Genomic DNA, 14,755 nt, shown 5'->3' on the forward strand with positions numbered 1-14,755 from the left:
ATTACTGGACAATAATTGAAATATGCTTACGCTGATGAAAAAGAGACAAGAAATTCTGAATAACATCAATAAATGTTGCAGTGAGTAGATGTACATTGCCAGATGTGACTGACTGAAAAAAAGAAAAAGACCTTTTTTTTGTTTTTTTTAGATGTAATTAAGTGCATCTGCAATTTACAGGCCTGATTAGCCGAGGCCAGAGGCCTGAGGAACAAGTTCACCGTGTCCTGGACATGCTCTGACACTTGAGTTCATTTGTGCTGCAGTGACGTTAGGCTCTCCAGGGATCAGGGCGTGCACGGGGTGGCCTTAGCATCACCATTTGGCAGCCTTGTTAGCTCAGAAGAAGCAGCCTTAGTCATACTGGAAGGTGTTGGCATCAACATGAACTCATTATATTACTGGAGAAGAAAAAGAATACTTTAGCCATGGCAACATGGAAAACATCCTATTAAATAGATTGCACATTCCTGTTATAGTTTAGCCAGATTAGATATCCAGTGGGTGGGATAATCCTCCCTGTCTGATGTTAGTAATTTAATCAAAAGAATGAATGTGATTGTTGTTATTAAACCAACCAGAGGAGCAAGTGAGGCAGCGGAGAGCATAGCATGCAAACATTATCTATTGTAGCGTGTTGTTTGCCTGCCTTGTTAATTCTGTAGTCTATCCACGTCACTGCGTCTTTGCTGATCTAGAAATCTCTGCTGTCAAACAATGTCAGTCTACATCACCAGTAACCAATCCAATAACAGGTAATCCCTGTTGTGAACAATGGCCACGGTCTGTATGTCCACATGGTACAAAAACACTCTTCAAAACAGTTTTGAATTTATCTATCATCCAACAAAACTGCAACACTTCTGAGCACTGTGTGTGACTCACAGCGACACAGCTACTCTACAGTAGATATTTAGATATTTTGAAAACTATGTATATATAAAAATGATAAATAATTACGTTTTGAATGAGAGTATGATTGATGAAATTCAGTATTTGCACTGGGCCGATCATTTCATGTATGGTCAAGAAGAAACTTTGCAGAAAACAATGTTCATTCAGAAAACATTTTTTATTAGGGCTTGAGCAGCGAACGGAGAGAGATCCCTCTTTCCTCTTGGAACCAAGGAATTCTTATTCTCCTCCTTTTCACCATTCATTCACCTTTTTGAGGGTCTTAAGATGCTCAAAAACTCGTGCAAGTTTGCATTTTCAATCACATATTCTGCAGGTTCTATGTACAGGTGTGCAAAAATGTCTCACTAGTGCCCTCCCATGATATTTCCAAAAAAAAAAAACCTCTTCCCACCATGTGAATGAAAATCGTCAGGCACGTGTGATATACCAAGACCTACAAAAAAGTCTATTGGTGTCATGACTTCAATCCAACAGGAATTCCACGATTTTGTTTTAGATGGTTAATTTGGGGTGCTGTTACATTGATGAACTTCTCCTCAATAATCCGGCTCTCCTCTAATTCGGTCTGCATGTGCATCTTAACAATGTTAAATTGGGACGTTTCTTTTGGCTGATTCACGCTACGTGCTTGTAGCAGGGCCATGCATTTTGATGGCTCTCCATTATAAACTACCATCGCCGAGGAATCACTTCATTGGATGAATTCATGATCAGCTCAAACTGAGTGATGAACAGTTAAGACAAAAAAAAAGAAATCCTCAGATTCAGTAGATGAACCCAAAATGGATCAGGCGCGTGACATCCCTCGCTGCGTCTTCATCGAAATTTAAACAGATTATTTTCTCAGCAATGGCGACGCCCCTCTGGTCCATCTTAATGCTGGAGATCAGGAGGTTCAGAGTGATATGCATTATCCCCCATCAGAGAGAATCACACACACACGCACACACACGCACACGTGCACACACACGCACACGTGCGCACACACACACACACACACACACACACACACACACACACACACACACACACACAGCTTCTTGTGTCCTTCTACATCTTGACCAGTACAGCTCAGTGGAACAGCCAACCGATGATCGGTGTCACCATAGAAACACTCTCATTTACAGGGGGATTTATGTCCAAAAACTGCAGGTTAAGACATTGGACATGTTGTCCCTCGATGTACCTTCAAACCAACATCTACACGAGTGTTGTAGTAGCGTGTCGACTGAAAGATCTCTTTCTCCTATCTCTGAACTTCTACATTCATGTTGTCTTCAGTGAGGATTCACAAAGACTGTAATATGGTGGCTTATTACCTTCAATATGGATGCACTGCAACATGAAATTACACTGTTGTTGCTGTTTTTTGGGATCTTTTTTTAATACACTGATGTACTTATCTGTTTGAGTGAAACAGATCCATCTCAAATTTGGTCAGAAACACCTTCAAAATTTAGAGAAGGGTATTTGTTAGACTGAGAAATTTTTTGTTAAACTTTTTTTATTGTCATGGCGAGACCATTGACGAGAGTCCCGACCTGAAGACATCACTAAGCTGAGTCAAAGTCATATCCATAGCGCCTCTTAGTGGTTACAGGAAGTAACCCTGATGTGACAATTGTGATGCACAGCAGCATAGCATGTGTGTTCTCTAGCGTCAACGAGTGGATGTAGGAAGTGATGTTTGCACCATGGCGCACCTTCATGCACTCTCCAAATGACATAACAAACGCTCGTGAGGGCCTGCTCACCGCCACTCGCAGCTTTAATTTTCTGTTTTCCTTTTTAAATGATTAGTAAGCCCAAGAATGTTAACCTTATTGTTTAATAAAAGTGAGGAGACTTGTAAGTCATTGTCTTTTTATCATATTATTGAGGATTTTTTTTTCTTAAATAATCTTATCATAATTGCGCAGGAACACTCTATATCAATCACCTGAATTGCAGAATGTAGGATAAAACTGACCAAATTCTGATTTTGATGGACTGAGTTTTCTGAGAACTTCTGAGGTTTTTTATTATTTACGTTGAATTGTCACAGTCATATGCGGCTCCATGCTATTGTGGGTAATTAACTCCTGAAGTTTATTCCTTTAAAGCTTGAAATATAGAAGTTGATCCTGTAACTAAAGAACCCTTCTCAGTTTGTCTCAGTTATTTTGGTTCATTGTGGTTCTGCTTGGTGACTTTTGTGTGTTCACTCCAGCGTCGTCCTCACCAGCCCTCCACAGCTGCAGCACTTTCACTTCTGTCGAACTGAGGGAGGTTTTTGTACAGCTCTATTTCACTGTGTGAACCTTCCACCGCCATGGTTGCCAAAACAGTAGTACTCTCCAATATCTTCAGCCTGAACACCACTGATGGTCAGAGTGTATTGAGAACCAGATCGAGTGCCACTGAATCGAGACGGAGTTCCAGAGAACAGAGTTGATGCCCTGTATATCAGTAGTTTAGGAGCTTCTCCAGGTTTTTGAAGGTACCAACTGAGATCAGCTCCAATATTTGAACTCCCTGTGGCGCTGATGGTCACTGTCCCTCCAAGACTGACAGACTTGGATTTGTCCAGCTGAGTCAGAAAATCCCCGGCAGACGACTCTGGAATGTGAAATCATGGATGATATCAACCTGAATTAGTTTTCACAGCCTTCTAATACATGAAGACCAGATTAGAAACAACTGCAGGACATTCACAGCAAAAAGGACTCACCCTGAATCAGCAAACCCAACAGGACAAGCAGAGTTACTGGCAACTTCATCCTGGTAGAGTTTTCAAAGTCAGCTCATGAAAACACTTGAGACTTGCTGGCAGTGAAGAACTTAAAAAGTCTGGGGAGCAGTGAAGCATCAAAGTCATGCAAAACACATCTGGGCACACCTGTCCTTGTGAAACTGAGAGGGCTGGAGGGACGGGGGCCACCTCTTCCTGTGGACTGACTGATATAGCACACTCTTGACTTTCCGTTCCACATCTGCCTGCAGATTTTGTCTTTGCACTATTCCCTTGAGACTTTTGAACCAATAAGTAGCTGTAGGGCGCCCTCTGCTGACAGTTAAGGCTCACAACAACACACCTTCCCTTTGAGAGTGAAAAAAATTTAAACCTACCTGATTTCTGTTTCCCGGCCTTTCAAACCCATACACATCTTCTCTTCCGTTAGCAAATGTAATATATGCAGAGGAATAAGTCAGTAACTAAAAGTCACTTTCAACCCTGAGTTTAAAAGGAGTGAGGGACTCCCATTCTGATATAACCTATTAGCTTGTTTTTTTTAATCCTAATGTTAATGTTCCTGATTGGAATGTAATTGATGCAGTTCACATTTTGACATCCACAACAAATCTAATTTATGGTTAACTTATCAAAGTGTGGGTAGAATCATGGTTCCTAAAGCTACACTTACCAGTTTCATTTATTACAGTTACATCAAAAATGACCATTAATACATTACATTACAGTACCTCAATACATTTTGAACACTGTAATCCTCGGGAAGGGAGGACATATCATAGTGTTGTCAGGTGTAACAGGTGAGTGTGAGTACATTTTGTAAAGCCACATTCCTAATAAAGTTCCTCTAATTGAGCTATTATTCTGTTTAACACCTGATCATGAAACAAGTGTGAGACAGTTACTGAACTGTGGAAAACAACATGTTTAGCAGGAGTCCCTGAAGCCTTCCAAGCAGCGACAGTTCTGACTTGATAACACTTGTGTTTAATCTGTATAATCAGACATTAAATGAGTGGTAAGAGAGAAGTTGGAGGTCTAAGTTTCTCTTTCATACAGGGGACATGCAGCCTGTGTGCTGGTCCACCTGCCACTGTTCACCTCTCATCTCTCAACTTATTACAAACACATCTGTGGCAGTAGCAAGGGTTGTTTTGCCAAATTTGTCACGAAGCGTTGCTGAAGAGTTCTTCAGCAGTCTGAAAAGGCTCTAAATCTGTCACAAACTTCGTCGGCAGCTCCAGAGCCGCACGGATGATCGGCTGCTAGAGATTCAAATGAGGGATATTTCGATTTGAGAGCTCTGTGGGGGTGGCCAATGACATTTCGCATATTAGAACGTTTTCATGCAAAAAGAGCCAGCCACAAAAAATTCAGCCCGAAGCTAACAGCAACTTAACATTTACAACCCCTCAAGCACTTTGTCTGGTATAATCTGTGTCTTTGTTTTCCGATCATATGCTCAGTATCCCTCAAACACTTTCACTTGAGTATGGATGAGCATACGCGATGGTTCAACGCAGTAGCTGGCCACGCTAAGTAGAGCTGAACCAGAAGTGTTACAGTTTCTTGAGCAAATGGCTGATAAAGAAGATGTGGATTATACCAAACAGACAATGAGTCGGTGTTTACAAACGGACATTTTTGGAAAGTTTTGCTGTTAGTTTTACCGTCAGTTCATGAGCTTCAAACTAAATACATGTGGCTTGGGCTTTCAACATGTCACACAGCAGTAATACAGATGGGAAAACGTATCTTTGTGAACACAAGACACCTTTTTATTGAACTATCTTGTTCCTTTTTGTCTGTTTTTGGAGTGATGAAACCCAGAGAGGTTTGGATCATCGGTCATCAGCATCTACGTGATTAAAAATCAGCTGTTGATCAGCTTCTAGAAGATGTTGGCATCATAGCTGAAGGTGTACTGCCGCTTCATGGACTCAAAGATGTCTCCACTGCTTGTGCCTTACTGTTTGGGCTCATCTAAGACCTGAACCTGAGCTATCCAACTGAACTCAGGGACACGTTTGAATTCATGCAAAACAACCTGATGGAACTTGATACACACGGGCTTTCAACCAACATCTGCTCAATAGCACCACCTAGGTACGAAAAAGGCTCACCACAGCCTGTAAGAATGTCCTACAGACATGGGACCAACATCAATTTGTCCGACTCATCAAGACTTTCAAAAGATAAACTTTTACCCCCAGCCTAAATACAACAGGAAGTCCACAAAATGGATGTAAACGTCACATTTGTTTGGAGAACGCTGAGGTTAGTAGTGCACTGCCTGTTTTGTGGGTCAGGTCCATGGAGACCGCACAGTGTGTCATATTCTAATCCACGCCCACTGGTGGGAAGAGCAACTGGATATATGACAGTGTGCAACCTAGGGTTTAAATCCAAACTGATAAGCGAGCACAAAGCCTGTAAGAAGCTGCAAGCATCAGATTTTGTAACGTCAGCAGTTTATTTTACACTGACATTACAGTATCCCATGCTGTGTGTGTGTGTGGGGGGGGGGGGGCACAATCGCTCAACTGAGCATGCGCAGAATTTTTTAATGTGCCATTCAGATCAAAGGTATTCTGCTCGAAAGAGATTCTGAATTTTGAGATCAAAGATGACTTTTGAATTTGGAGATCAAAGGGGATTTTCGAATTTTTAGATCAAAGAGGATTTTAGAATTATGACAGTGAAGGTGACTAGAATTATGACATCAAAGATTAACTTCAGAACCAGGACATCAAAAGCATGTTCATCAATATTAGCACACTCAGAAATCTGATATACAAGAACTCTGCTTCACTTAAATTGGTATTTATTGTGTGAGAGCCCTTTTTCATCTGCGATCATAATCTTATTTACACTATTTCTGAAAAGGACATTTTTTCACTCTTTTGGAAGTGGGACATGCAGCATCAGGGTAAGGTTGTTGATGGTGTTGTACCTTTTATTATAGCCTTTTGAATACTGTGGTCGTGTGTCTCAAAACTGTCTTTCTCTATGTGTGTACTAGACCCAGTTTCTGCCCGTTCCATCCAAGAGCAGACTTTGATGGAGCACAACTATCACAACCATTATATCAACCCTCCACCTGTTGATCCTCCTCTGCTGAGTTCAGACACTTTCGGGCTGCCAGCAGGAATTCAGAGAAGCGCTGATGGCTGCTTGCCCTCAGGGGATACCTTAGAGCAGGCAGTTCACCTGAGTGATCTGAGAAATGATGGACATGCGGAGCATCCCATATTGCATAAGTTACAGAGGCTTGTAGATGACATCTCTCAGGACATTCTCGTCTACGGGGTAATGTCACAATGCGGACATGTAAAAAATGATGGACATCCATTCATCTCGGCTGCCTCCCCACATAATGCAAGAGGAGATGTGAATGATGGTGGATGTCCCTCCACCTTGGCTGCTCCCCCTCCAAACACCTCCAAATCAAAGTAAGACATGGTGGTCACTGGCTGACTAACCAAACTTAACTCAAACTTTCATCACATTCAGCCTGTGTTTACATTTAATCAGCTGTTTTGCTGTTTACATTCCAGGTGCAGTCTAGATAAATAGAATTAGAACCTTCTCTTGGTGCAATCTTACCGTTTTCCTTTGTTCTCATAGCAAGAGGAAGGCTGGAGACCAGCTGGACGACCAGCGTCCTTATGTTAAGAAGCCTCTCAATCCTTACATGATGTTTGTGATGGAGCAGAGGCAAAATATCAAGGCTGAGCTCAACTCCAAGGACAACACTGAGGTTGCTACAGTGCTGGGTCGGAGGGTAAGAGTGAGGATTCACTCACAGCTCCATACAGTACAGACTTTTCTTCCATTACAATACAATGTGTTTATTTTCCTGTGTGTGCATGTCCACAAATCCACGTGTAGTTAGCCTGTGTGTTTACTGACGGTGTGTTGTCATGGGTCCATAGTGGAAGTCCCTGAGCCAGGACGAGCGGGACAAATACCGCAAACAATCTGAAGAACAGCAAAGAGTCCACACCCTGCAGCACCCAGATTGGTCGTGCAAGGACAATTATGTGAGTCCCACATGTTCAGTTCCAACATGAGACTCAAGATGATGAAAGTCAGTAGAGTTTAGCTTTTATCAGCCGATTTCTGATAGAAAGCCTGACATGTTTGTTTTTATGCAGGGAAAGAAGAAGAGGAAGGTAAAGATGGAGGGAACGTCTGCCAGCAGTCGTCCAGTTACAAGTAAGACAACATGCTTTCATTTGAAATGTGATGTAAAGCAGATAACACACACAGGACCACAGCCAACAAGACCACATCAGTCAGATTCAGAAAACTTTATTTATCACTGTGGGGGGCAATTAATTAAAGTGAATTAATTAATTGAATTAATCATGGCTCTTATAATACAATGATTTTGACTAACAGAAACAGATCAGAACAGAAACTGTGTTGTTCTGTTTTGTTGCAGCAGCTAAACTGGATTCACCAAAAGGGACCAAGAGTGAGTGTGTGCAGGTAGGAGCTGGAGAGCCTCACACACCAGCTGAGCCACAGCCGCCAGTGGGTGAGCCTCGTCCCCGGCCTCAGGAGGCTCTGATCAGCCCGGCCTCCACATTAGTTTCACATAATGCAGGAGGAGATGTGAATGATGGTGGATGTCCCTCCACCTTGGCTGCTCCCCCTCCAAACACCTCCAAATCAAAGTAAGACATGGTGGTCACTGGCTGACTAACCAAACTTAACTCAAACTTTCATCACATTCAGCCTGTGTTTACATTCAATCAGCTGTTTTGCTGATTACATTCCAGGTGCAGTCTAGATAAATAGAATTAGAACCTTCTCTTGGTGCAATCTTACCGTTTTCCTTTGTTTTCATAGCAAGAGGAAGGCTGGAGACCAGCTGGACGACCAGCGTCCTTATGTTAAGAAGCCTCTCAATCCTTACATGATGTTTGTGATGGAGCAGAGGCAAAATATCAAGGCTGAGCTCAACTCCAAGGACAACACTGAGGTTGCTACAGTGCTGGGTCGGAGGGTAAGAGTGAGGATTCACTCACAGCTCCATACAGTACAGACGTTTCTTCCATTGTAGTACAATGTGTTTATTTTCCTGTGTGTGCATGTCCACAAATCCACGTGTAGTTAGCCTGTGTGTTTACTGACGGTGTGTTGTCATGGGTCCATAGTGGAAGTCCCTGAGCCAGGACGAGCGGGACAAATACCGCAAACACTCTGAAGAACAGCAAAGAGTCCACACCCTGCAGCACCCAGATTGGTCGTGCAAGGACAATTATGTGAGTCCCACATGTTCAGTTCCAACATGAGACTCAAGATGATGAAAGTCAGTAGAGTTTAGCTTTTATCAGCCGATTTCTGATAGAAAGCCTGACATGTTTGTTTTTATGCAGGGAAGGAAGAAGAGGAAGGTAAAGATGGAGGGAACGTCTGCCAGCAGTCGTCCAGTTACAAGTAAGACAACATGCTTTCATTTGAAATGTGATGTAAAGCAGATAACACACACAGGACCACAGCCAACAAGACCACATCAGTCAGATTCAGAAAACTTTATTCATCACTGTGGGGGGCAATTAATTAAAGTGAATTAATTAATTGAATTAATCATGGCTCTTATAATACAATGATTTTGACTAACAGAAACAGATCAGAACAGAAACTGTGTTGTTCTGTTTTGTTGCAGCAGCTAAACTGGATTCACCAAAAGGGACCAAGAGTGAGTGTGTGCAGGTAGGAGCTGGAGAGCCTCACACACCAGCTGAGCCACAGCCGCCAGTGGGTGAGCCTCGTCCCCGGCCTCAGGAGGCTCTGATCAGCCCGGCCTCCACATTAGTTTCACATAATGCAGGAGGAGATGTGAATGATGGTGGATGTCCCTCCACCTTGGCTGCTCCCCCTCCAAACACCTCCAAATCAAAGTAAGACATGGTGGTCACTGGCTGACTAACCAAACTTAACTCAAACTTTCATCACATTCAGCCTGTGTTTACATTCAATCAGCTGTTTTGCTGATTACATTCCAGGTGCAGTCTAGATAAATAGAATTAGAACCTTCTCTTGGTGCAATCTTACCATTTTCCTTTGTTCTCATAGCAAGAGGAAGGCTGGAGACCAGCTGGACGACCAGCGTCCTTATGTTAAGAAGCCTCTCAATCCTTACATGATGTTTGTGATGGAGCAGAGGCAAAATATCAAGGCTGAGCTCAACTCCAAGGACAACACTGAGGTTGCTACAGTGCTGGGTCGGAGGGTAAGAGTGAGGATTCACTCACAGCTCCATACAGTACAGACGTTTCTTCCATTGTAGTACAATGTGTTTATTTTCCTGTGTGTGCATGTCCACAAATCCACGTGTAGTTAGCCTGTGTGTTTACTGACGGTGTGTTGTCATGGGTCCATAGTGGAAGTCCCTGAGCCAGGACGAGCGGGACAAATACCGCAAACAATCTGAAGAACAGCAAAGAGTCCACACCCTGCAGCACCCAGATTGGTCGTGCAAGGACAATTATGTGAGTCCCACATGTTCAGTTCCATCATGAGACTCAAGATGATGAAAGTCAGTAGAGTTTAGCTTTTATCAGCCGATTTCTGATAGAAAGCCTGACATGTTTGTTTTTATGCAGGGAAGGAAGAAGAGGAAGGTAAAGATGGAGGGAACGTCTGCCAGCAGTCGGCCAGTTACAAGTAAGACAACATGCTTTCATTTGAAATGTGATGTAAAGCAGATAACACACACAGGACCACAGCCAACAAGACCACATCATGACTCTTACAACACAATGAATTTCCTAACACAAACACGTTTCTAAAGATGCGTATTTTTAAATTGTAATATTTAAGTCACATACAGTTGCAGATGAATCACACGGACATTGTTGTGAAGTTTAGATTTACGTAGCTGTGAGACATTTTTCTGCGAAGTTACAATGACAATGAGGTACAAAAGAAATCAGAAGTTTTCATCAGAAATTATTTGATTCAATAGTCAGATAATAATGTTGCTTGCAGTTTTAAAAAGTACCATCTTGTTGTGAAAGTAGCTGACTGATCTGTTTATGTATTTTTTTGATAATGCAGCTGTTTCACTGAGACCAGCTGAGCAGGCCAGTTGGTGGCTGGTTGGTGTTGTGTCGCTATGCTGCTTGATGCAGCAACTATTCAATGAGACCAGGGAGCAAAGGGAGAGAACATGAGGAGGGGGATCACACATCAGTGGAGTGCCAGAAGTTGATGGACGACCCCCGGTCAGGAGTCTTCAGTCGGCCCGCCCCCTCTAGTGCTGGAGGAGATGTAACTGGAGGGGAAGTCTCTGAAGATGGAGCTCCTTCCCTCACAGCGGCTCATTCACCGTCACATTCTGCCCCCCTTTTAGATTGCAGCATCTTTTTTCCTATTTAAATTAAAGCTGATTCTTTTTATGTCTTGCAATCTGTTCTTGTTACTGTTGCTCACTTTTCACTCAACATGTGAATTTTGTTCTGTGTTTTCGTTGACAAACATCTAAGTTATTCAACATACTGCGATATCATTACTGTTATCTTCATGACACTCTGGCTTTGATCTCTTCCATCCTGTCTTCTTTGATCTGGCAATTTTGATCAGCACATACAGATACAGCATCAATCCTCAGCTGACAAAAGTCCTGGCTTTCATTCAGCTCCAACTAATTTTGCCAAGACATTGAAAGACAATTGTAACTGTGGTCCCATTTAAGACCCTGTCATGTGACAGCAAGACGGTTGCAACTATGGCAGCTGAGAAGGCCATAGGGCACAACTCTTGTTTCCTTCTTTGTTTTGTGAGTAACTGAGAACAATTTCCATTTTTTCTCATGTACTGCAGAAACTGTTCTATAAGAGACTTCAAAACAGCACCAGTTATTAGTTCTGGAATGGAACTCTAGGAATTTCTTTCCATTACATTTTCTAGGACAATTCTGCCTCCTATAATTTAATATGCCAAAATAGCTCTTTCATAGCTTTCAGGTCATGTGACCTCGGGATTCCATATCAGCACCAAATATTTGGACTTGACTGGAGAAATAGGGTACAAATCTTTTCTTTGCCTTTTACTGACTTCCATCCATCCATTTTCTATCACTTATCCTGTGAATGGTGGCGGGGGCGGAGCCTATCCAAGCAGCCTTCAGGCGAGAGGTGGGGTTCACCCTCCGGACGACTCCTGCGACCCGGCCGCAGGCGCGAGGAGGCTCAGGCCCTAACAACGCTGCTTGCAGCTTTAATTTCTTAGTGTTACTGTTGTACCTGAGAGGAAAAAGTTTTGAATTGAACTCTAAAGCCATGGTATCAAACCACTGACCTGGGACCAAATGCTGCTTGTTGACGTTTTCTGTTATGATTTTTTTGAATTTGGCCCACAGACAAAATATGGTTACAGTTTTCTCGTCGCCATGATTTTTTTTCCATTATGCTTCAAATTGCGTGCGCAGCACTTTCAGCTGTTATAAGCTGCCTCTCATTGCTGCCACTGTCAGCTCTACTGGGTAAAAGATTCTGGCATAGCGGTTGCCATGGCTGGAGCTAAGAGCTCAAAAAATGGTTGAATTTATTGGCAAGATGTTTATTGCAAACAAAACATTTCTTTTGGCACTTAACTTTTTAATGTTATGTTAAAATGTAGTTAAGAGTGCTCTTTAAATCTCAGTGGAACTACAGCACAAGCATTTCGATTTTTCTCTTGAATTTGAAGAACAAAGCAATTTCATGAGAAGCTGACAATACATAAACTAATTGTTAAACATGTAATGTTCATACCTGTGAAGCTTTCCAGTGTTTTTGTATGACAGGATGTTTTGAATGGTTAATAAAAGTACTGTTATTGGAAAAGTGAGGATTTTTTTCCCCCACCTGTTAAGTTTTTTTCTATTTTGGACATTATTTTAATATGACAAACTAAACTAAATTAAGACGAACTTAACCACATCAAGCTTCTCTTACTCAATAACCCTGTATTGTTTTAATGTACACTACCAGTCAAAAGTTTGGACACACCTTCTCATTGAATGTTTTTTCAGTTTATTTTCATGGCTATTTACAGTCTAGATTCTCAATGAAGGCATCAAAACTATGAATGAAACACATATGGAAATATGTAGTAAACGAAAAAGTGGGAAATAACTCAAAACATGTTTTATATTTTAGATTCTTCAAAATAGCCAGCCAATTTTGAAATGGTTTTCTAACAGTCTTGAAGGAGTTCCCAGAGATGCTGACCACTTCTTGGCCTTTTTGTCTTCACTCTGCGGTCCATCTCATCCTAAACCATCTGGATTGGGTTTAGGTCAGGTGACTGTGGAGGCCAGGACATCTGGTGCAGCACTCCATCACTCTCCTTCTTGGTCAAACGGCCCCTACACAGCCTGGAGGTGTGTTTGAGGTCGTTGTCCTGTTGAAAAATCAATGACGGTCCAACTAAATGCAAACCGGATGGGACTGCGTGTCGCTGCAGGACGCTGTGGTAGCCATGTTGGTTCAGTGTGCCGTCAATCTTGAATAAATCCCCGACAATGTCACCAGCAAAGCCCCCCACACCATCACACCTCCTTCCTTGCTTTTCCTCACTAGTGGTTTCTTGGCAGCTGTTAGACCATAAAGGCCTGATTGGCTCAGTGTCCTCTGAACAGTTGATGTAGAGACGTGTCTGCTACTAGAACTCTGTGACGCGTTTGTCTGGGCTCTGATCTGAGGCGCATGAACTTGTGATTTCTGAGGCTGGTGACTCAGATGAACTCATCCTCAGCAGCAGAGGGGCCTCTTGGTCTTCCTGTAGTGGGCTGGTCACACTTTTTGTGACTGAACTTGGGGACACGTTGAAATTTTTTGCAATTTTCCAGACTGACTGACCTTCAGTTCTTAAAGTAACGATGGACTGTTGTGTCTCTTTACTTAGCCGACTGGTTCTTGCTGTAATATGAACTCCAACAGTTGTCAAACAGGGCTGTCAGCTGTGTACCAACCTGACTTCTGCACAACACAACTGATGGTCCCAACCACATTAAGAAGCAAGAAGGTCTACAAATGAACCCTGACAAGGCGAACCTGAGGAGTGAAAACCATTTCAGCTGATGACATCATGAAGCTCATTGAAGGGAGGCCAAGGCTTTGGAGCGCTGTCAGCAAAGGATGGCTACTTTGAGGAATCTAAAATCTCACATATATTTAGTGATTTAACATTTTTCTTCTTTGCTACATAGTTCCATGTATCTTGCTTCAAATATCTAATGTCGTCGGTATGTATCAATCATGTAGAAAGTAGTCAAAATAAAGAAAAAACACTGAATGAGAAAGTGGTTCCAATTTTTGACTGGTAGTGTGTATCCAGTTCTTTCACTTACTTTTATCTCCATAAGTTGAATTTAGACTTTGTACATAAAAAGAAAATAACCCGATTGAGTTCAAGTCACTACAGTTGCTGTTGTACAATACACTTCAATCTTTTGAGTAGATTGTAAGAAAACTCGTTTATTGACGTATACTTAACAAAATTATGGGGGACCACTTGGAACTGCATTTTTAAGTAATATAAATTACTTTTGGCCCAGAGCCCAACATTTAGCTTGGCTCACCAGGGGAAGAAGTTTGGGCAGCCCTGCTTTGACGTTGTAGATAAATTTATATATATATATTTGCTTAAACTGTAGATAAATTTATACATATATTTGCTTAAACTAGAGTGCAGGAAACACAAGGCAGTGAAGCACAGACCAGATTGTATAAGAGTGGACACAGGTGAAAGGTCACAACGGGGAATAGCAGGAGTGTAGCTCAAGGCTAGCATCACTCCCTCAAGCTAATCAGGTCAGAGCAGTGTCCACAGAATTGCTACAGCAGCATGAAGTAGTGGGAGTCGGACGGAGATAAGAGCAAGGTCATGGATCAGGAAAAGAGGGGTTTTTGTCTTCACAGCTGCAACAAAGAAGTATACCATGGGAACAGATGGTGCTGGCACGCAGTCAGACAGAAGAATCTGCAAAATAACACAAAGATCAAAAATACACACTTGCATGCGATCACATAAGCACCTCCTTGTAACACATAAAACTGGAGAGATAGTTAGATCGTTGGACTTCTTGCCCCAATGCCAGGGACGACG

General features: G+C 42.3%; 2 protein-coding genes across 2 annotated transcripts in view; one reads left to right on the forward strand and one right to left on the reverse strand.

The window, feature by feature from the left end:
- Positions 1-3,698, reverse strand: part of LOC147246340 (immunoglobulin lambda-1 light chain-like) — a 41,609-nt gene extending 37,911 nt beyond the window's left edge. Inside the window, exons 1-2 of the mRNA XM_086182202.1 lie at positions 3,629-3,698; positions 3,216-3,516 (exon numbers count right to left, since the gene is read on the reverse strand). Of these exons, the coding sequence (XP_086038328.1) occupies positions 3,216-3,516; positions 3,629-3,677 (350 nt within the window). The 5' untranslated portion in view covers positions 3,678-3,698. The remainder of the gene's footprint in view (positions 1-3,215; positions 3,517-3,628) is intronic.
- Positions 3,699-6,433: 2,735 nt separating this feature from the next.
- LOC147246344 (uncharacterized) lies at positions 6,434-11,072 on the forward strand. Its single transcript, XM_086182512.1, has 14 exons — positions 6,434-6,578; positions 6,672-7,101; positions 7,277-7,433; positions 7,585-7,692; positions 7,807-7,867; positions 8,097-8,331; positions 8,507-8,663; positions 8,815-8,922; positions 9,037-9,097; positions 9,327-9,561; positions 9,737-9,893; positions 10,045-10,152; positions 10,267-10,327; positions 10,721-11,072. The coding sequence occupies exons 1-14, from the start codon at positions 6,566-6,568 to the stop codon at positions 10,834-10,836; spliced, it is 2,007 nt and encodes a 668-aa protein (XP_086038638.1). The 5' UTR covers positions 6,434-6,565; the 3' UTR covers positions 10,837-11,072.
- The last annotated feature ends 3,683 nt before the right edge of the window (positions 11,073-14,755 follow it).

This window comes from Aulostomus chinensis, chromosome 17, assembly GCF_037954235.1.
Source record: "Aulostomus chinensis isolate RoL2024-O1b breed Wild chromosome 17, RoL_Achi_v1.0, whole genome shotgun sequence".
Taxonomy (NCBI): domain Eukaryota; kingdom Metazoa; phylum Chordata; class Actinopteri; order Syngnathiformes; family Aulostomidae; genus Aulostomus; species Aulostomus chinensis.

What these genes read in the sequence shown, in the direction of transcription:
- LOC147246344 (XM_086182512.1), top strand. An exon ending in CTACAGTGCTGGGTCGGAGG is followed by an intron (nt 8,664 to 8,814) that starts GTAAGAGTGAGG and finishes ATGGGTCCATAG; the next exon opens with TGGAAGTCCCTGAGCCAGGA. An exon ending in GGTCGTGCAAGGACAATTAT is followed by an intron (nt 8,923 to 9,036) that starts GTGAGTCCCACA and finishes GTTTTTATGCAG; the next exon opens with GGAAGGAAGAAGAGGAAGGT.